This window comes from Salvelinus fontinalis, chromosome 8 (assembly GCF_029448725.1).
Source record: "Salvelinus fontinalis isolate EN_2023a chromosome 8, ASM2944872v1, whole genome shotgun sequence".
NCBI lineage: Eukaryota > Metazoa > Chordata > Actinopteri > Salmoniformes > Salmonidae > Salvelinus > Salvelinus fontinalis.
In genome coordinates this window covers 43,244,220-43,266,719 of record NC_074672.1, presented here as the reverse complement: position 1 = coordinate 43,266,719, position 22,500 = coordinate 43,244,220, and the positions used below count along the sequence as shown (strand labels likewise).

The 22,500-nt window shown below is 42.9% G+C and overlaps 1 protein-coding gene across 1 annotated transcript in view; it reads right to left on the bottom strand.

Moving 5' to 3' along the window:
- Window positions 1-20,152, bottom strand: part of LOC129861280 (uncharacterized) — a 22,908-nt gene extending 2,756 nt beyond the window's left edge. Inside the window, exons 1-10 of the mRNA XM_055932560.1 lie at window positions 20,026-20,152; window positions 7,606-7,754; window positions 7,138-7,180; window positions 5,356-5,451; window positions 3,579-3,691; window positions 2,356-2,431; window positions 2,088-2,278; window positions 1,911-1,963; window positions 1,702-1,793; window positions 760-1,576 (exon numbers count right to left, since the gene is read on the bottom strand). Of these exons, the coding sequence (XP_055788535.1) occupies window positions 760-1,576; window positions 1,702-1,793; window positions 1,911-1,963; window positions 2,088-2,278; window positions 2,356-2,431; window positions 3,579-3,691; window positions 5,356-5,451; window positions 7,138-7,180; window positions 7,606-7,672 (1,548 nt within the window). The 5' untranslated portion in view covers window positions 7,673-7,754; window positions 20,026-20,152. The remainder of the gene's footprint in view (window positions 1-759; window positions 1,577-1,701; window positions 1,794-1,910; window positions 1,964-2,087; window positions 2,279-2,355; window positions 2,432-3,578; window positions 3,692-5,355; window positions 5,452-7,137; window positions 7,181-7,605; window positions 7,755-20,025) is intronic.
- Between the last annotated feature and the right edge of the window lie 2,348 nt (window positions 20,153-22,500).

The window sequence follows — 22,500 nt, the reverse complement described above, 5'->3', positions numbered from 1 at the left end:
CAGTGAGTGGTATGTGTATTTCACATGCTATTTGATATAAACTACTGTTCAAAAGTTTGGGGTCACTTAGAAATGTTCTTGTTTTTGAAAGAAAAAACATTTTTTGTCCATTAAAATAACATAAAAGTGATCAGAAATACAGTGTAGACATTGTTGATGTTGTAAATGACTATTGTAGCTGGAAATGGCTGATTTTTAATGGAATATCTACATAGGTGTACAGAGGCTCATTATCAGCAACCATCACTCCTGTGTTCCAATGGCACGTTGTGTTAGCTAATCCAAATGTATAATTTTAAAAGGATAATTGATCATTAGAAAACCCTTTTGCAATTATGTTAGTACAGCTGAAAACTGTTGCCCTGATTAAAGAAGCAATAAAACTGGCCTTCTTTAGACTAGTTGAGTATCAGGAGCATCAGCATTTGTGGGTTCGATTACAGGCTGAAAATGGCCAGAAACAAAGACCTTTCTTTATTGATTCTTTAATCAGAACCGAAGTTTACAGCTGTGCTAACATAATTGCAAAAGGGTTTTCTAATGATCAATTATCCTTTTAAAATGATGAACTTGGATTAGCTAACACAACGTGCCATTGGAACACAGGAGTGATGGTTGCTGATAATGAGCCTCTGTATGAAAATCATGTGTTTTATGGTATTTCAATGGACAAAAATGTGCTTTTCTTTCAAAAACAAGGACATTTCTAAATGACCCCAAACTTTTGAACGGTAGTGTATGTCGGATCAAGTAGAGCACCTTAAGGTTGTGGTTGTTGGGGCTTTGCCTCTGTTGGCTGGTGGGACGTGTAGAAGAGGAGGATGAAGGAAGAGCAGGTGTGGAGGAAGAGGAGGATGAGGAAGAGGGGGGACAGGCCTGGCTCTGTGGCGAGGAGTCTGTCCTGGTGGTCTGGTTAGATGTCTCCCCTTCTATGTACATGTCCTGTAGCGTGGGGCTGGCCTTGCTGTCCTGTGGTGACTTAATGCTTTTGCATCTCCCAGGATCAGACAGGTCCAGAGGAGAGTCAGCCTCTTTCAGATTCTCCCCAAACACCATCTCTGTCTGCACCACCGCCTCCCTCCCCGAGTGTGGCGCCACCCGCCTGTCACGCTCCTGTATCCATGCTGTTGGTCTCTCCCCGTACTCGGTGGACAGACTCCTGGTCAGGCTGGCCTGGGGAGGGTGGCTGGGCTTGAGCCAGGCCTTCCCAAGGCTGCTGTTCTGCTGGACGTAGGTCTGTAGATTGGGGAAGCGTGGTAGGTTAGGGTTATGTTTGGATTGGGACACCAAGCCGTCGTCCACAGAGGTGGCCACGGTGACCCAGTCGGAGTGCTCCGGCAGGGGCCAGGGGAGGGAGAGACGGGCACTTTTGATGGGGCGCGGCCAGTAAGGGACCGGAGCATGAACCAGGTGACGACTGTGCTTCTCATCTCCAGGTAGAGAGGAAGAGGTGGAGAAGGAGGATGAGAAGGAGGATGAAGAGGGGAGAGGCCTGTCTTTCTGGATAAGTAGGGGGTGTGGAATGGTGGGAACGACAGGGGAGCGCTGCTGACCAACCATCTCCACGCTATGGTCTCTAAGAGAGGGATGTGGGAAGAGGAGAAAGAGGGGGAAGAGGAGAAAGAGGAGAAAGAGAGGAACATTTTGAATGCCAATGTGTTTCTCTGTTTTCTATTTGCTGTTATCGCATCACTTGCTTACCTCTTCTGCCCAGTGTTGCCTCTGGCTGTAATGTGCTCTGGCCTCAATGCTTGTGGGATGGGAGTGGACATGGATAGGGGCTTATGGGATTCCTTTGTGAGATAAAAAGAGAGATGGTGGCTGAGAGAGGACAAGGACATTTTGACCTGTGATATATTCCTAGATATTTTTAGTTAACGATTTGTTGTAGACAAACAAAATATGCTTACATAGGATTGTTTCCCATTCAATCCCCTCACATCTCTGCGTTCAGGTAGTGTCTCTGTTTTGTCGGGAAGACAAGAAGAAAATACATCCTGATGATTATACTGGTGATGATGATGAGTCATCATTAAATGACTGTAAATCCTTTAGGTTCATAATGAAAGTGTTTCCTTTACTCTCACCGTCAACTCTAAAAGAGAGACTGTGGTCTGTCTCAGTCTTCACTATGGACAGCCCTGCAGTGGCGCCCTCTGGTGGCTGCTTAATAGACCTGATGGCTGTGAGGATGTGTGGCATAGCAGAAGGTGAAAGGTCAGTCGATTGTCTGACCTCTGGAGTTGCATCTTGGGAGGAGGAATGTCCACTCTGACCTCTGAAACGACAAGCATGTTACGCTCCCAACACTCAAGACAGAAACACAGACTCACGTGTAAAACATACAGAACTTACTCTAGTGCCGCTCTCAGATGCTTGACTTCTTCTCGCAGCCTTTGGTTCTCCTTTTTCATCGTGTTCATCTCTCCAGCTACAAAATACAAAATACTGAAACTAGTCCCCAGGCCATGGCTAATGTTAAAATACTGCACTGTAGCTACAAAACAGGGAGCCTAGTTGGATCTTTACACAATGCTAGAGAAACATGTGGAGAAGGGAAGCTCAGAATGCAAATGACAGGGGGCACAGGGGGGGGTCTCATGACCCCCTAAAATGGAACATGAGTCCTCCTAAATGCAGTGTGGGGTGGGTGGGTGGGTGGGTGGGGGGGGGGGGGGGGTGTTCTCTAATTAGTGCAACAACAAAACAAGTTGTGTTATTGTCACACACCGGATAGTTGCAGTTTTTACAGGGTCAGCCAATAGAAGTACAGCATTGTTGGAGAGAACGAGGGTTATTAAAGTGCCTTGCTCAAGGACAGACTTTTCACCTTGTCTGCTCAGGTATTTGAACCAGTTACCAGCCCAACGTCCAAACCACTAGGCTATCCATCACCCACTGTCCTATTTGTTTAAAATGCAATTTGTACAGTGGTAAAGATGAAAATAAAAGCTTATTTCCGAATTAAACGAAAATCCCCACATCTGTGTCATGGTTTAAACAATTGTTTTTCCACACATGGCAGCACTTATCATCAGCCTAATACCTGACAGTCTCTTTTCAGGTGAACCAACTTTTCTTTCTACAAAAAAAAATAAAAGGTTATTTCGTCAGAAAGACTCATCAATTAATTCAGGCTACAGGAATGTAGACCCAATGATAATTGCCAACTGTCATTACACGATGGGGAATTGGGTAACGTTTGTCTCTTTCCGTTCATCAAGTGGTGTTAGTCCCACAGTGCTTTGCTTGGATACTGAAGTGGATGAACATACGCAGGTAGGCTCCTTTTTTTGACGTGATTTGGTTGACATCATGAGCGGTTTTTGATCATGCCAAATTGAAAGGTAATTTTAAAAAAATAAATAAAAAATGAATAAATGAATGAATAAATAAATAAATGAATAAATAAATGTACCGTTAAATGGCGCCTTTACTATTTTGAAGCTCATAAACATTTTGGGTGACAAGGGAGGTTCCTTAAAAAAAACAAAAAAAACCCCATAGAGATTCCTCGAATGTCACAGTGTAATTGTCACTCTAAATGGGGTTGATGTGATGTGTTCGCTGTCAGCTACCCAGGATGGAGATGTGCTGTAGGCTCTGGATCTGAGAGGTCTCATACTCCTGCTGCCGGCGCTTGGCCACATCCTGAGTCACAGTACACCTGTCACACAGCCCCGCCCTCAACCTAAAGCACAGAGGTCGGCGGGGTGTCAAACACTGACAAACATGGAGCTAGAGGCAGACTGGTGTTAAAGTAACTGTCTAATGCAATACTTGAGTGTTAAAGTAACTGTCCAGTGAAATACTTTTCTTATAAGCAAAAAAGGTAATTAAATATGTTAAAAAGCAGCTTTTCCGTGTTAGAAATGGTGTGGCTAAACCCACGAAAACAGAATGGTGTGGCTATACCCACGATAACAGAATGGTGTGGCTAAACCCACGATAACAGAATGGTGTGGCTAAACCCACGATAACAGAATGGTGTGGCTAAACCCACGATAACAGAATGGTGTGGCTATACCCACGATAACAGAATGGTGTGGCTAAACCCACGATAACAGAATGGTGTGGCTAAACCCACGATAACAGAATGGTGTGACTATACCCACGATAACAGAATGGTGTGGCTAAACCCACGATAACAGAATGGTGTGACTAAACCCACGATAACAGAATGGTGTGGCTAAACCCACGATAACAGAATGGTGTGACTAAACCCACGATAACAGAATGGTGTGGCTAAACCCACGATAACAGAATGGTGTGGCTATACCCACGATAACAGAATGGTGTGGCTAAACCCACGATAACAGAATGGTGTGGCTAAACCCACGATAACAGAATGGTGTGACTATACCCACGATAACAGAATGGTGTGGCTAAACCCACGATAACAGAATGGTGTGACTATACCCACGATAACAGAATGGTGTGGCTAAACCCACGATAACAGAATGGTGTGACTAAACCCACGATAACAGAATGGTGTGACTAAGCCCACGATAACAGAATGGTGTGGCTAAACCCACGATAACAGAATGGTGTGGGAGCATACCGGTCATTAAGTATATTCATACGAGTAGACCGCTGATTGGCCAGCTCAGCCAATGAGGCAGGATGACATCATTTTCTCTTTGAGGAAATATCCAATCAAATCAAATGTTATTTGTCACATGCACCGAATACCACGTGTGTAGACTTTCCCTTGAAATATTTACTCCCCCTTTCCCAACAATGAAGAGTTAAAAATACTAATAAATTACAAGCATGTCTGAAATGGTCTGTTTGAGATACAAGTTTTAAATTGGGATTTTAAAAGTTTTTTTTTTTTTTTTTTCAAATGTATGCGTTGGCCACAAATACAAGTATAAGATGAGTCAAGAATATTCCTTGGGTATGGGTTAAAAGAATATACACTTTTAAAAGTGATATTTTCACTGGGACAGTTACTTTAAAACAGCATACACACGGACACACACACTGGTGGCACAAAAAATGAATATAATACTATAATAGACAGTATATGCCATTTAGCAGGTGCTTTTATCAGTCATTCATGCATACGTTTTACATATGGGTGGTCCTGGGAATCCAACCCACGGTTTTACCATTACAAGTGCCATGCTTTACCAACTGAGCTACATAAAATACCCCAAACACAGACAGACACATTGCTACATGCCCATACAGTACACACACACACACACACACACACACACACACACACACACACACACACACACACACACACACACACACACACACACACACACACACACACACACACACACACACACACACACACACACACACACACACACACACACACACACACACACACACACCCACCTGTTTTCCAGCTGTTTGATGTTGTCTGTGAGTAACCTCTGCTGTTCTCTCAGCTGTTGGTTCCTGTTGAACAGCTCCTCCATTCTCTTTGTATCACTACTTAGACCAACACACCAACAAGTGCTGTATCAATATGTCTCCCACACATCAACATATCACCCTTTGGTGAATCAAATCAACGTTTATTGGTCGCACACACAGATTTTGCAGATGTTATCACAGGTGTAACGGTCGATTCTAGCTTCAACGGTGCAGCAAGACGTAGCAATACACCACAATATACACATAATCCCCCCCCCCCAAAAAAAAAGTAAAAAGAGAAAGGAATTAAGAAATAACAGAACGAGTTGTTATAACATTATTAAAGCAACTAGTGTTCACTGACTATGTACATATTGTCAGGTTTTGGCCACTAGATGCTCCCATTGCGCCCTTTTGAACCTTTTGTTTTTCCCTTGTTCTAGTTATTGTTTGCACCTGTGCCTCATTTTCTTGTAGCTATTTAAACCCTGAGTGTTCCTCAGTTCTTTGCTCTGTGTTTGTATGTTAGCACCCAGCCCCAGCCATGCTGTGAACATATATTTCTCTAGTTGGGTTTTTCCAGAGGTACTCTGGTTTTGTTCTTGTTTATTTTTGATTAGTCTTTTGAGGTTTGCTTTTCCCTGCTGTTCTTACAACTTTGTGGATTTTCTTTGTATTTTGGAGGTTATCCGTTTTTTCTCTTGGCTTTACTTTTGACGTTGTGGATTTATATTTTTTGCCTGAAGATCTTTTACCTTGATTAAACCACCGTCTCTAGTACTGCTGTGTCTGCCTCATCTTCTGGGTTCTGCCGACTATTAGTGACTGTTTCTCACACCGGGCCCTGACACATAGTGCAGCAGTCTCTAAGGTGCAGAGTACTGGGTGGTAGCCAGATAGTAACAGTGACTAAGGTTCAGGGCAGGGTACTTGGAGGAGCCCGGCTAGTGGTGACTATTTTACAGACTGATGGTCTGGAGATAGAAGCTATTTATTAGCTTTCGGTCCCAGCTTTGATGCACCTGTACCCGCCTTCTAGATGGTAGTAAGGGGAACAGGCCATGACTCGGGTGGCTGAGGTCCTTAATGATGTGATGTGGCCTTCCTGTAGATGTTCTGGAGGGCAGGCAGTGTGCCCCTGGTGATGCGTTGGGCTGACTGCCCTCTGGAGAGCCCTGCGGTGGCTCCCGACAGAATGTTCTCCATGGTGTATCTGTAGAAGTTTGTAAGGGTCTTAGGGCCAAGCCAAATTTATTCAGTCTCCTGAGATTGAAGAGGCGATGTTGCGCCTTCTTCACCACACTGTTGGTCTGGAAGGACCATTTTAGGTCCTCAGTGATGTGCACGCCGAGAAACTTAAAGTTTTTAACCCTCTCCACTGCGATGATGTGGATGGGGGCGAGCTCTCTCTGGCGTCTCCTGTAGTCCACGATCAGCTCCTTTGTTTTGTTGACATTGAGGGAGAGGTTATTTTCCTGCCACCACTCTGCCAGGGCCCCCACCACCTCCCTGTAGGCTGTCTTGTCATTGTTGGTAATCAGGCCTACCACTGTTTTGTCATCAGCAAACTTTATGATTGAGTTAGAGATGTGTGTGGCCACGCAGTCATGTGTGAACAAGGAGTAGAGGGCCCCCGTGTTGAGGATCAGTGTGACAGGGGTGTTGTTGCCGACCTTCACCACCAGGTATCACTACATCTTCCACATATCAATATATCACCCTTAAGTAATGTGCTTTGAAATGGACTCAGCATTTACTTACCAGCCCTTTTTATTGGTTAGCTCCTGCAATTTCTCTTGCCATTCTACAGAGAGAGAGGGAGAGAGGGAGAGAGGGAGAGAGGGAGAGAGGGAGAGAGGGAGAGAGGGAGAGAGGGAGAGAGTGAGAGAGGGAGAGAGAGAGGGAGAGGGAGAGGGAGAGAGAGAGGGAGATGGAGAGAGAGAGATGGAGAGCGAGAGAAAGAGAGAGATGGAGAGCGAGAGGAAGAGAGAGAGGGAGGGAGAGAGAGAGATGGAGAGAGAGAGGGAAAGAGAGAGAGAGGGAAAGAGAGTGAGAGGGAAAGAGAGTGAGTGGAAGAGAGTGAGAGAGAGAGAGAGCGAGATAGTAGATGGATTGATAGATAGTTAGATCATGTTAGAATATTAATTCTATAGTATTGTCTTGTGTGGTACCACGCTCATATCTCAGATCATCAGCAACACTGACACGGCAGAAGGATTGATCACTCACTTTGGACCTCTCGGTCATGGGACTCCCTCAGTTTGTGGAGGAGATTGTTGAAACCATCCAGAGCCATGGAAACACTGCTGTCTCAGCCGACCTTTAAACAGGACCCCTCACTCTCTCTCAGCCGTCATCCACTCCAGAAATGTCCTCAACTGGGGAAGAAAACCATCCAAAGCATAGGTTCAGGTTTCCACAAGAGCATGGCGGAGCGCAGCAGACCGTAAGGCCTTAACTTCCACAAATAGGAGGCAAACTTATGACAAACTTGGAAATGCTAACAACAAGTTTATTAAGGTCTGCGCCAAAGGCCTCAATTTGCGTGTACTGTGTGTGTGTGTGTGTGTGTGTGTGTGTGTGTGTGTGTGTGTGTGTGTGTGTGTGTGTGTGTGTGTGTGTGTGTGTGTGTGTGTGTGTGTGTGTGTGTGTGTGTGTGTGTGTGTGTGTGTGTGTGTGAGAGAGAGAGTATCACTTCAGTCCTGTTACTAGACTTGCCTTATCTTATGTTCTACAGGTCTACGTATAAATCATAGAACAGGGAACATTGTTGGTGAAATCATCCGTTACTTACTGTAAGAAGACACTGCAGTCCTGTCATGTGATATCTTTACAATAAGGCCATGAAACACAACATGTCTAGAGGAGAGGAGCAGTACAGTAGACTATAACATGTCTAGAGGAGAGGAGCAGTACAGTAGACTATAACATGTCTAGAGGAGCAGTACAGTAGACTATAACATGTCTAGAGGAGAGGAGCAGTACAGTAGACTATAACATGTCTAGAGGAGCAGTACAGTAGACTATAACATGTCTAGAGGAGCAGTACAGTAGACTATAACATGTCTAGAGGAGCAGTACAGTAGACTATAACATGTCTAGAGGAGAGGAGCAGTACAGTAGACTATAACATGTCTAGAGGAGCAGTACAGTAGACTATAACATGTCCAGAGGAGAGGAGCAGTACAGTAGACTATAACATGTCTAGAGGAGCAGTACAGTAGACTATAACATGTCTAGAGGAGCAGTACAGTAGACTATAACATGTCTAGAGGAGAGGAGCAGTACAGTAGACTATAACATGTCTAGAGGAGCAGTACAGTAGACTATAACATGTCTAGAGGAGCAGTACAGTAGACTATAACATGTCTGGAGGAGCAGTACAGTAGACTATAACGTGTCTAGAGGAGAGGAGCAGTACAGTAGACTATAACATGTCTAGAGGAGCAGTACAGTAGACTATAACATGTCTAGAGGAGCAGTACAGTAGACTATAACATGTCTAGAGGAGCAGTACAGTAGACTATAACATGTCTAGAGGAGCAGTACAGTAGACTATAACATGTCTAGAGGAGAGGAGCAGTACAGTAGACTATAACATGTCTAGAGGAGCAGTACAGTAGACTATAACATGTCTAGTGGAGCAGTACTGTACACTATAACATGTCTAGAGGAGCAGTACTGTAGACTATAACATGTCCAGAGGAGAGGAGCAGTACAGCAGACTATAACATGTCTAGAGGAGCAGTACTGTACACTATAACATGTCTAGAGGAGCAGTACAGTAGACTATAACATGTCTAGAGGAGCAGTACAGTAGACTATAACATGTCCAGAGGAGAGGAGCAGTACAGTAGACTATAACATGTCTAGAGGAGCAGTACTGTACACTATAACATGTCTAGAGGAGCAGTACAGTAGACTATAACATGTCTAGAGGAGAGGAGCAGTACAGTAGACTATAACATGTCTAGAGGAGCAGTACTGTACACTATAACATGTCTAGAGGAGCAGTACAGTAGACTATAACATTTCTAGAGGAGAGGAGCAGTACAGTAGACTATAACATGTCTAGAGGAGCAGTACAGTAGACTATAACATGTCTAGAGGAGCAGTACAGTAGACTATAACATGTCTAGAGGAGAGGGGCAGTACAGTAGACTATGACATGTCTAGAGGAGCAGTACAGTAGACTATAACATGTCTAGAGGAGCAGTACAGTAGACTATAACATTTCTAGAGGAGAGGAGCAGCACAGTAGACTATAACATGTCTAAAGGAAAGGAGCAGTACAGTAGACTATAACATGTCTAGAGGAGCAGTACAGTAGACTATAACATGTCTAGAGGAGAGGAGCAGTACAGTAGACTATAACATGTCTAGAGGAGCAGTACAGTAGACTATAACATGTCTAGAGGAGCAGTACAGTAGACTATAACATGTCTAGAGGAGAGGAGCAGTACAGTAGACTATAACATGTCTAGAGGAGAGGAGCAGTACAGTAGACTATAACATGTCTAAAGGAGAGGAGCAGTACAGTAGACTATAACATGTCTAGAGGAGCAGTACAGTAGACTATAACATGTCTAGAGGAGAGGAGCAGTACAGTAGACTATAACATGTCTAGAGGAGCAGTACAGTAGACTATAACATGTCTAGAGGAGAGGAGCAGTACAGTAGACTATAACATGTCTAGAGGAGCAGTACAGTAGACTATAACATGTCTAGAGGAGCAGTACAGTAGACTATAACATGTCTAGAGGAGCAGTACAGTAGACTATAACATGTCTAGAGGAGAGGAGCAGTACAGTAGACTATAACATGTCTAGAGGAGCAGTACAGTAGACTATAACATGTCTAAAGGAGGGGAGCAGTACAGTAGACTATAACATGTCTAGAGGGGCAGTACAGTAGACTATAACATGTCTAGAGGAGAGGAGCAGTACAGCAGACTATAACATGTCTAGAGGAGAGGAGCAGTAAAGTAGACTATAACATTTCTAGAGGAGAGGAGCAGTACAGTAGACTATAACATGTCTAGAGGAGAGGAGCAGTACAGTAGACTATAACATGTCTGGAGGAGCAGTACAGTAGACTATAACATGTCTAGAGGAGAGGAGCAGTACAGTAGACTATAACATGTCTAGAGGAGCAGTACAGTAGACTATAACATGTCTAGAGGAGCAGTACTGTAGACTATAACATGTCTAGAGGAGAGGAGCAGTACTGTAGACTATAACATGTCTAGAGGAGAGGAGCAGTACAGTAGACTATAACATGTCTAGAGGAGCAGTACAGTAGACTATAACATGTCTAGAGGAGCAGTACTGTAGACTATAACATGTCTAGAGGAGCAGTACAGTAGACTATAACATGTCTAGAGGAGCAGTACAGTAGACTATAACATGTCTAGAGGAGCAGTACAGTAGACTATAACATGTCTAGAGGAGCAGTACAGTAGAGTATAACATGTCTAGAGGAGAGGAGCAGTACAGTAGACTATAACATGTCTAGAGGAGCAGTACTGTAGACTATAACATGTCTAGAGGAGCAGTACAGTAGACTATAACATGTCTAGTGGAGCAGTACAGCAGACTATAACATGTCTAGAGGAGAGGAGCAGTACAGTAGACTATAACATGTCTAGAGGAGCAGTACAGTAGACTATAACATGTCTAGTGGAGCAGTACAGTAGACTATAACATGTCTAGTGGAGCAGTACAGTAGACTATAACATGTCCAGAGGAGCAGTACAGTAGACTATAACATGTCTAGAGGAGCAGTACAGTAGACTATAACATGTCTAGAGGAGAGGAGCAGTACAGTAGACTATAACATGTCTAGAGGAGCAGTACAGTAGACTATAACATGTCTAGAGGAGCAGTACAGTAGACTATAACATGTCTAGAGGAGCAGTACAGTAGACTATAACATGTCTAGAGGAGAGGAGCAGTACAGTAGACTATAACATGTCTAGAGGAGCAGTACAGTAGACTATAACATGTCTAGAGGAGCAGTACAGTAGACTATAACATGTCTAGAGGAGAGGAGCAGTACAGTAGACTATAACATGTCTAGAGGAGCAGTACAGTAGACTATAACATGTCTAGAGGAGCAGTACAGTAGACTATAACATGTCTGGAGGAGCAGTACAGTAGACTATAACATGTCTAGAGGAGAGGAGCAGTACAGTAGACTATAACATGTCTAGAGGAGCAGTACAGTAGACTATAACATGTCTAGAGGAGCAGTACAGTAGACTATAACATGTCTAGAGGAGCAGTACAGTAGACTATAACATGTCTAGAGGAGCAGTACAGTAGACTATAACATGTCTAGAGGAGAGGAGCAGTACAGTAGACTATAACATGTCTAGAGGAGCAGTACAGTAGACTATAACATGTCTAGTGGAGCAGTACTGTACACTATAACATGTCTAGAGGAGCAGTACTGTAGACTATAACATGTCCAGAGGAGAGGAGCAGTACAGCAGACTATAACATGTCTAGAGGAGCAGTACTGTAGACTATAACATGTCTAGAGGAGAGGAGCAGTACAGTAGACTATAACATGTCTAGAGGAGCAGTACTGTACACTATAACATGTCTAGAGGAGCAGTACAGTAGACTATAACATTTCTAGAGGAGAGGAGCAGTACAGTAGACTATAACATGTCTAGAGGAGCAGTACAGTAGACTATAACATGTCTAGAGGAGCAGTACAGTAGACTATAACATGTCTAGAGGAGAAGGGCAGTACAGTAGACTATAACATGTCTAGAGGAGCAGTACAGTAGACTATAACATGTCTAGAGGAGCAGTACAGTAGACTATAACATTTCTAGAGGAGAGGAGCAGCACAGTAGACTATAACATGTCTAAAGGAAAGGAGCAGTACAGTAGACTATAACATGTCTAGAGGAGCAGTACAGTAGACTATAACATGTCTAGAGGAGAGGAGCAGTACAGTAGACTATAACATGTCTAGAGGAGCAGTACAGTAGACTATAACATGTCTAGAGGAGCAGTACAGTAGACTATAACATGTCTAGAGGAGAGGAGCAGTACAGTAGACTATAACATGTCTAGAGGAGAGGAGCAGTACAGTAGACTATAACATGTCTAAAGGAGAGGAGCAGTACAGTAGACTATAACATGTCTAGAGGAGCAGTACAGTAGACTATAACATGTCTAGAGGAGAGGAGCAGTACAGTAGACTATAACATGTCTAGAGGAGCAGTACAGTAGACTATAACATGTCTAGAGGAGAGGAGCAGTACAGTAGACTATAACATGTCTAGAGGAGCAGTACAGTAGACTATAACATGTCTAGAGGAGCAGTACAGTAGACTATAACATGTCTAGAGGAGCAGTACAGTAGACTATAACATGTCTAGAGGAGAGGAGCAGTACAGTAGACTATAACATGTCTAGAGGAGCAGTACAGTAGACTATAACATGTCTAAAGGAGGGGAGCAGTACAGTAGACTATAACATGTCTAGAGGGGCAGTTCAGTAGACTATAACATGTCTAGAGGAGAGGAGCAGTACAGCAGACTATAACATGTCTAGAGGAGAGGAGCAGTAAAGTAGACTATAACATTTCTAGAGGAGAGGAGCAGTACAGTAGACTATAACATGTCTAGAGGAGAGGAGCAGTACAGTAGACTATAACATGTCTGGAGGAGCAGTACAGTAGACTATAACATGTCTAGAGGAGAGGAGCAGTACAGTAGACTATAACATGTCTAGAGGAGCAGTACAGTAGACTATAACATGTCTAGAGGAGCAGTACTGTAGACTATAACATGTCTAGAGGAGAGGAGCAGTACTGTAGACTATAACATGTCTAGAGGAGAGGAGCAGTGCAGTAGACTATAACATGTCTAGAGGAGCAGTACAGTAGACTATAACATGTCTAGAGGAGCAGTACTGTAGACTATAACATGTCTAGAGGAGCAGTACAGTAGACTATAACATGTCTAGAGGAGCAGTACAGTAGACTATAACATGTCTAGAGGAGCAGTACAGTAGACTATAACATGTCTAGAGGAGCAGTACAGTAGAGTATAACATGTCTAGAGGAGAGGAGCAGTACAGTAGACTATAACATGTCTAGAGGAGCAGTACTGTAGACTATAACATGTCTAGAGGAGCAGTACAGTAGACTATAACATGTCTAGTGGAGCAGTACAGCAGACTATAACATGTCTAGAGGAGAGGAGCAGTACAGTAGACTATAACATGTCTAGAGGAGCAGTACAGTAGACTATAACATGTCTAGAGGAGAGGAGCAGTACAGTAGACTATAACATGTCTAGAGGAGCAGTACAGTAGACTATAACATGTCTAGAGGAGCAGTACAGTAGACTATAACATGTCTAGAGGAGCAGTACAGTAGACTATAACATGTCTAGAGGAGAGGAGCAGTACAGTAGACTATAACATGTCTAGAGGAGCAGTACAGTAGACTATAACATGTCTAAAGGAGGGGAGCAGTACAGTAGACTATAACATGTCTAGAGGGGCAGTACAGTAGACTATAACATGTCTAGAGGAGAGGAGCAGTACAGCAGACTATAACATGTCTAGAGGAGAGGAGCAGTAAAGTAGACTATAACATTTCTAGAGGAGAGGAGCAGTACAGTAGACTATAACATGTCTAGAGGAGAGGAGCAGTACAGTAGACTATAACATGTCTGGAGGAGCAGTACAGTAGACTATAACATGTCTAGAGGAGAGGAGCAGTACAGTAGACTATAACATGTCTAGAGGAGCAGTACAGTAGACTATAACATGTCTAGAGGAGCAGTACTGTAGACTATAACATGTCTAGAGGAGAGGAGCAGTACTGTAGACTATAACATGTCTAGAGGAGAGGAGCAGTGCAGTAGACTATAACATGTCTAGAGGAGCAGTACAGTAGACTATAACATGTCTAGAGGAGCAGTACTGTAGACTATAACATGTCTAGAGGAGCAGTACAGTAGACTATAACATGTCTAGAGGAGCAGTACAGTAGACTATAACATGTCTAGAGGAGCAGTACAGTAGACTATAACATGTCTAGAGGAGCAGTACAGTAGAGTATAACATGACTAGAGGAGAGGAGCAGTACAGTAGACTATAACATGTCTAGAGGAGCAGTACTGTAGACTATAACATGTCTAGAGGAGCAGTACAGTAGACTATAACATGTCTAGTGGAGCAGTACAGCAGACTATAACATGTCTAGAGGAGAGGAGCAGTACAGTAGACTATAACATGTCTAGAGGAGCAGTACAGTAGACTATAACATGTCTAGTGGAGCAGTACAGTAGACTATAACATGTCTAGTGGAGCAGTACAGTAGACTATAACATGTCCAGAGGAGCAGTACAGTAGACTATAACATGTCTAGAGGAGCAGTACAGTAGACTATAACATGTCTAGAGGAGAGGAGCAGTACAGTAGACTATAACATGTCTAGAGGAGCAGTACAGTAGACTATAACATGTCTAGAGGAGCAGTACAGTAGACTATAACATGTCTAGAGGAGCAGTACAGTAGAGTATAACATGTCTAGAGGAGAGGAGCAGTACAGTAGACTATAACATGTCTAGAGGAGCAGTACTGTAGACTATAACATGTCTAGAGGAGCAGTACAGTAGACTATAACATGTCTAGTGGAGCAGTACAGCAGACTATAACATGTCTAGAGGAGAGGAGCAGTACAGTAGACTATAACATGTCTAGAGGAGCAGTACAGTAAACTATAACATGTCTAGTGGAGCAGTACAGTAGACTATAACATGTCTAGTGGAGCAGTACAGTAGACTATAACATGTCCAGAGGAGCAGTACAGTAGACTATAACATGTCTAGAGGAGCAGTACAGTAGACTATAACATGTCTAGAGGAGAGGAGCAGTACAGTAGACTATAACATGTCTAGAGGAGCAGTACAGTAGACTATAACATGTCTAGAGGAGAGGAGCAGTACAGTAGACTATAACATGTCTAGAGGAGCAGTACAGTAGACTATAACATGTCTAGAGGAGCAGTACAGTAGACTATAACATGTCTGGAGGAGCAGTACAGTAGACTATAACATGTCTAGAGGAGCAGTACAGTAGACTATAACATGTCTAGAGGAGAGGAGCAGTACAGTAGACTATAACATGTCTGGAGGAGCAGTACAGTAGACTATAACATGTCTAGAGGAGAGGAGCAGTACAGTAGACTATAACATGTCTAGAGGAGCAGTACAGTAGACTATAACATGTCTAGAGGAGCAGTAGAGTAGACTATAACATGTCTAGAGGAGAGGAGCAGTACAGTAGACTATAACATGTCTAGAGGAGCAGTACAGTAGACTATAACATGTCTAGAGGAGCAGTACAGTAGACTATAACATGTCTAGAGGAGCAGTACAGTAGACTATAACATTTCTAGAGGAGCAGTACAGTAGACTATAACATGTCTAGAGGAGCAGTAGAGTAGACTATAACATGTCTAGAGGAGAGGAGCAGTACAGTAGACTATAACATGTCTAGAGGAGCAGTACAGTAGACTATAACATGTCTAGAGGAGCAGTACAGTAGACTATAACATGTCTAGAGGAGAGGAGCAGTACAGTAGACTATAACATGTCTAGAGGAGCAGTACAGTAGACTATAACATGTCTAAAGGAGAGGAGCAGTACAGTAGACTATAACATGTCTAGAGGAGCAGTACAGTAGACTATAACATGTCTAGACGAGAGGAGCAGTACAGTAGACTATAACATGTCTAGAGGAGCAGTACAGTAGACTATAACATGTCTAGAGGAGAGGAGCAGTACAGTAGACTATAACATGTCTGGAGGAGCAGTACAGTAGACTATAACATGTCTAGAGGAGCAGTACAGTAGACTATAACATGTCTAGACGAGAGGAGCAGTACAGTAGACTATAACATGTCTAGAGGAGCAGTACAGTAGACTATAACATGTCTAGAGGAGAGGAGCAGTACAGTAGACTATAACATGTCTAGAGGAGCAGTACAGTAGACTATAACATGTCTAGACGAGAGGAGCAGTACAGTAGACTATAACATGTCTAGAGGAGCAGTACAGTAGACTATAACATGTCTAGAGGAGAGGAGCAGTACAGTAGACTATAACATGTCTGGAGGAGCAGTACAGTAGACTATAACATGTCTAGAGGAGAGGAGCAGTACAGTAGACTATAACATGTCTAGAGGAGCAGTACAGTAGACTATAACATGTCTAGAGGAGCAGTACAGTAGACTATAACATGTCTAGAGGAGCAGTACAGTAGACTATAACATGTCTAGAGGAGAGGAGCAGTACAGTAGACTATAACATGTCTAGAGGAGCAGTACAGTAGACTATAACATGTCTAGAGGAGCAGTACAGTAGACTATAACATGTCTAGACGAGAGGAGCAGTAGACTATAACATGTCTAGAGGAGAGGAGCAGTACAGTAGACTATAACATGTCTAGAGGAGCAGTACAGTAGACTATAACATGTCTAGAGGAGAGGAGCAGTACAGTAGACCATAACATGTCTAGAGGAGCAGTACAGTAGACTATAACATGTCTAGAGGAGAGGAGCAGTACAGTAGACTATAACATGTCTAGAGGAGAGGAGCAGTACAGTAGACTATAACATGTCTAGAGGAGAGGAGCAGTACAGTAGACTATAACATGTCTAGAGGAGCAGTACAGTAGACCATAACATGTCTAGAGGAGCAGTACAGTAGACTATAACATGTCTAGTGGAGCAGTACAGCAGACTATAACATGTCTAGAGGAGCAGTACAGCAGACTATAACATGTCTAGAGGAGCAGTACAGTAGACTATAACATGTCTAGAGGAGAGGAGCAGTACAGTAGACTATAACATGTCTAGAGGAGCAGTACAGTAGACCATAACATGTCTAGAGGAGCAGTACAGTAGACTATAACATGTCTAGTGGAGCAGTACAGCAGACTATAACATGTCTAGAGGAGCAGTACAGCAGACTATAACATGTCTAGAGGAGCAGTACAGTAGACTATAACATGTCTAGTGGAGCAGTACAGTAGACTATAACATGTCTAGAGGAGAGGAGCAGTACAGTAGACCATAACATGTCTAGAGGAGCAGTACAGTAGACTATAACATGTCTAGAGGAGAGGAGCAGTACAGTAGACCATAACATGTCTAGAGGAGCAGTACAGTAGACTATAACATGTCTAGAGGAGAGGAGCAGTACAGTAGACTATAACATGTCTAGAGGAGCAGTACTGTAGGTTCTGTGAGGATCAATGCAGTTGACTATTCCAAGTACATGCACAGGGCTTGGTGATCTGTTGTTGAGAAATTAACGCGGGAACAAATCTGAAGTCACACACATTAATATAAAATTCAAATGTTTGTTTTTGACTTAGGCCTCCTTCTTCTCTGTTTCATTATTCTTACTTGTGTCTGTGTGAATCCCAATAGAAGGTGAGAGGGCGTGTCAACATCACTCTAAAACACCGTGAAGCATTTTGTTGATCTGAGCTGTTCTCAGAAGCAGCATGTTGGGATACGTTGTCTTATTAACTGTCCCAAAGCAAGAGAAGACCTGTCTGTCCAACGGTCTGCCTTTCCCTGCTCACAGTGTTGCTTAATAACAGGCTCTCGGTTTCAAACTGTAACATACACACATATTACATACGTTTACATTGTAGACATATGAGATGTAACACACACTAGGCTTTTGACAGATTGATCGAGGTCAAGGTCCATTATCAGTAATCAATCATTTAACCCCTCTTTTTAAAAAGAGAGTTCACAGATCAATAGACCTGAATTACTCATATCCAAATCATTGTATCTGTGATGTATCTGTCCTTGTGGTCTAAATGTATGTACACCTATGGAACAGAAATGGGTATTAGCTGTGTAACTGTGTAGCTGTGTAGCTGTATAGCTGTGTAGCTGTATAGCTGTATAGCTGTATAGCTGTGTAGCTGTGTAGCTGTGTAGCTGTATAGCTGTATAGCTGTATAGCTGTGTAGCTGTGTAGCTGTGTAGCTGTGTAGCTGTCTAGCTGTCTAGCTGTGTAGCTGTGTAGCTGTGTAGCTGTATAGCTGTCTAGCTGTGTAGCTGTGTAGCTGTGTAGCTGTGTAGCTGTGTAGCTGTATAGCTGTGTAGCTGTGTAGCTGTGTAGCTGTATAGCTGTGTAGCTGTGTAGCTGTATAGCTGTGTAGCTGTGTAGCTGTCTAGTTGTGTAGCTGTCTAGTTGTGTAGCTGTGTAGCTGTATAGCTGTGTAGCTGTATAGCTGTGTAGCTGTGTAGCTGTGTAGCTGTGTAGCTGTATAGCTGTATAGCTGTATAGCTGTCTAGCTGTGTAGCTGTCTAGTTGTGTAGCTGTCTAGCTGTCTAGCTGTGTAGCTGTGTAGCTGTGTAGCTGTATAGCTGTATAGCTGTCTAGCTGTGTAGCTGTCTAGCTGTGTAGCTGTTTAGCTGTGTAGCTGTATAGCTGTGTAGCTGTGTAGCTGTCTAGCTGTGTAGCTGTGCCATGCATAACTATGTTTGAACAAGAAAATAGGAGACGTAGAGCTCCACACACTGAGAAAAGGGAATGCTGTCGTATGACAGGACACAGGGAGGTGGCTGAAGTATCTGTGACACACATTTAAAACCACAGTCTTATGCACACTGTGAATGAAGCCCGATCCATCACAGAATTGGAACGTATTTGCCGAAATGAGACAAAATGACAGACAGATACTCATGCATGCAATGACAGCAAGTGACAAGGCCCCATTTCCTATAGAAATAGACATATAGATTCAGTTATATGGTTCCTAACGTAAAAAAAAAAAAAAGGGAAATCCAGGAATCGAAAAACAACTGATTGGACATCCCGCCATTTTTTTTGGTAAACAGTTGGGGGTTGTGGAGGAGAAGTAGAACTACTCCTATATTTATCGACAGAGCTATCGATCTTAAGGACTGCCCTGCGTTAGATCAACATGATAGTTTTACCAAGTTTAATCCACATAAAAAAATGGATGTAGTAAATCCCAGATTGCCCCTTTAATCCTGCAATCCTTGTACAACACGGTGTTGGGAAATAGACATCGGACCCAACAGTAGGTTATTGTCACAACATGTTAAATATCTGTGCTCTGAGAAAATGCACAGTCTACAATACCTTAACTGTTGCTTTCCTGTTCTATCACCTGCTCTGCCCCCAAAATCAACACACAAACGAATAGCTCACCGTTAATCCATTATCCCATCATCTGAACAAATTCAATGTGAACAAATGCACACTTCACTACACTGTTTTGTTATAAAAAAAAACCCATGTGGTTCAATCAATGATCATACAAGACGTTGTTAGGAAGAAGATAACATTAACCATAAATATATATAACTGTAAATAATGCAATTGAATATCATCCTGTTCTTTGTTATACAGATGAATCCTCATTTCCATCCATTCTCTATGTATTCCCTGTTCTAATGAGGATTCGATGAGAAGGACGCATAAGGAAAGAATCCTTTCCTGTATGCTAATGAATAGACTCTCCTGCCCAGCATGCCTCCTGGCACTGGCCCACCCAGCAACCCTTCCCAACTTTACAGGGCCCCAGCTCCCCACCACACATTGTCAACAGGCACACTCACCTTTTCCAGGTCCCCACCGAGGACCAGTCACTCTGTCTGTCTGTCCTTCTGTCTGTCAATCACTTGCAGTCTGTCTCTTCTCCTCCTTAGCCCTGGAGAGATGGTTGGTCAGTGCCAGAGATAGAGATGGATAGAGTAACAGAGAGAGAGAGAGAGAGAGAGAGAGAGAGAGAGAGAGAGAGAGAGAGAGAGAGAGAGAGAGAGAGAGAGAGAGAGAGGAAGAAGAAGATGCAAGGGAAAGCCCCCCCCCCCCCCCCCCCGAACCTACACCCCAGGGGAAACAGGTCTGAGCGGTCCTAGAGAACACAAACACGGATGCCCAGGCCAGTTCTCCCTTGATATTCCGGTTCTGCAGAAATCCAGCTAAAACCGGACCAACCAGATTTATGAACCTTTAGAGAGCAGACAGAAGCGATAGGGTAACTCAAACACGACAATGCCATACAATGAACTTTTCATTCTTACGTTTCAGACGTAAAAAGAGGCAGAGATGAACAAAATGACATGAATCAGGGTCTATAAACATTGAGTTATGATTGAGTAACAATAGAATACCACTAAATAAATAATGATTTGTGTTACTTTTTATCAAGTAATCTCACAATTTGAGAGGATTAGCAAACTTGCTCAGAAGGTGAAAAAGGTATTTTGAGGTTTTAAAGACGAGCCTACTGATTGGGTATTTCTCTAAATGTTTTTGAATCATACCAGCTATCACTCTTTTAGTTACAAATGGGGTGGAGTGTGGACACAATGATCCAGGTTCCCTCCTAGCTCTACGTGAGATGAACTATGAATCAGAATCGTGTGATAACACATCGCCAGTCACAATTACAGTGATTGCTGTAGGACATACAGTACCAGTCAAAGGTTTGGACACACCTACTCATTCAAGGGTTTTTCTTTATTTGTACTATTTTCTACATTGTAAAATAATAGTGAAGACATCAACACTATGAAATAACACATACGGAATCATGTAGTAACCAAAAAAAGTGTTCAACAAATCAAAATATATTTTAATATTTTAGATTATTCAAAGTAGCCACCCTTTGCCTTGAAGACACTCTTGGCATTCTCTCAACCAGCTTCATGAGGAATGCTTTTCCAACAGTATTGAAGGAGTTCCCACATATGCTGAGCACTTAATGGCTGCTTTTCCTTCACTCTGCAGTCCAACTCATCCCAAACCATCTCAATTGGGTTGAGGTCAGGCGATTGTGGAGGCCAAGTCATCTGATGCAGCACTCCATCATTCTCCTTCTGGTCAAATAGCCACTACACAGCCTGGAGATGTGTGGTCATTGTCCTGTTGAATAACAAATGATACTCCCACTAAGCGCAAACCAAATGGGATGGCATATCGCTGCAGAATGCGGTGGTAGCCATGCTGGTTAAGTGTGCCTTGAATTCTAAATAAATCACTGACAGTGTCACCAACAAAGCCTCCCACACCATCGCAACCTCCTCCTCCTCCATGCTTCACGGTGGGAACCACACATGCGGAGATCATCTGTTCACCTACTCCGCGTCTCACAAAGACACGGAGGTTGGAACCAAAAATCAAAAATTTGGACTCATCAGATCAAAGGACAAATTTCCACCTGTCTAATGTTCATTGCTCGTGTTTCTTGGCCCAAGCAAGTCTCCCCTTATTATTGTTGTCCTTTAGTAGTGGTTTCTTTGCAGCAATTCGACTATAAAGGCCTGATTCATGCAGTCTCCTCTGAACAGTTGAACAGTTGATGTGTCTGTTGCTTGAACTATGAAGCATTTCTTTGGGCTGCAATCTGAGGTGCAGTTAACTCTAATGAACTTATCCTTTGCAGCAGAGGTAATTTCTTCCTTTCCTGTGGTGGTCCTCATGAGAGCCAGTTTCATCATAGTGCTTGATGGTTTTAGTGACTGCATTTGAAGAAACTTCAAAAATTCGTGACATTTTCAGGATTGACAGTAATGATGGACTTGTTTCTCTTTGCTTATGTGAGCTGTTTTTGCCATAATATGGACTTTGTCGTTTACCAAATAGGGCTATCTTCTGTATACCACTCCTACCTTGTCACAACCCAACTGATTGGCTCAAACACATTAATAAGGAAAGAAATTCCACAAATGACCTTTTAACAAGGCACACCTGGTTAATTGAAATGTATTCATGGTGACTTCCTCATGAAGCTGGTTGAGAGAATGCCAAGTGTGTGCGAAGCTGTCTTCAAGGTAAAGGGTGGCTGTTTTGAAGAATCTCAAATATAACATATATCTGGATTTGTTTAGCACTTTTTTGGTTCCTACATATGTGTTATTTCATAGTTTTGATGTCTTCACTATTATTCTACAATGTAGAAATAAATAGTAAAAATAAAGAAAATCCCTGTAATGAGTAGGTGTGTCCAAACCTTTGGCTGGTACTGTACTTTTTCTGATTGGAAAAAAAAACATGACACTTTGCTCGCTGTGAAAGCAATATTATGAGAA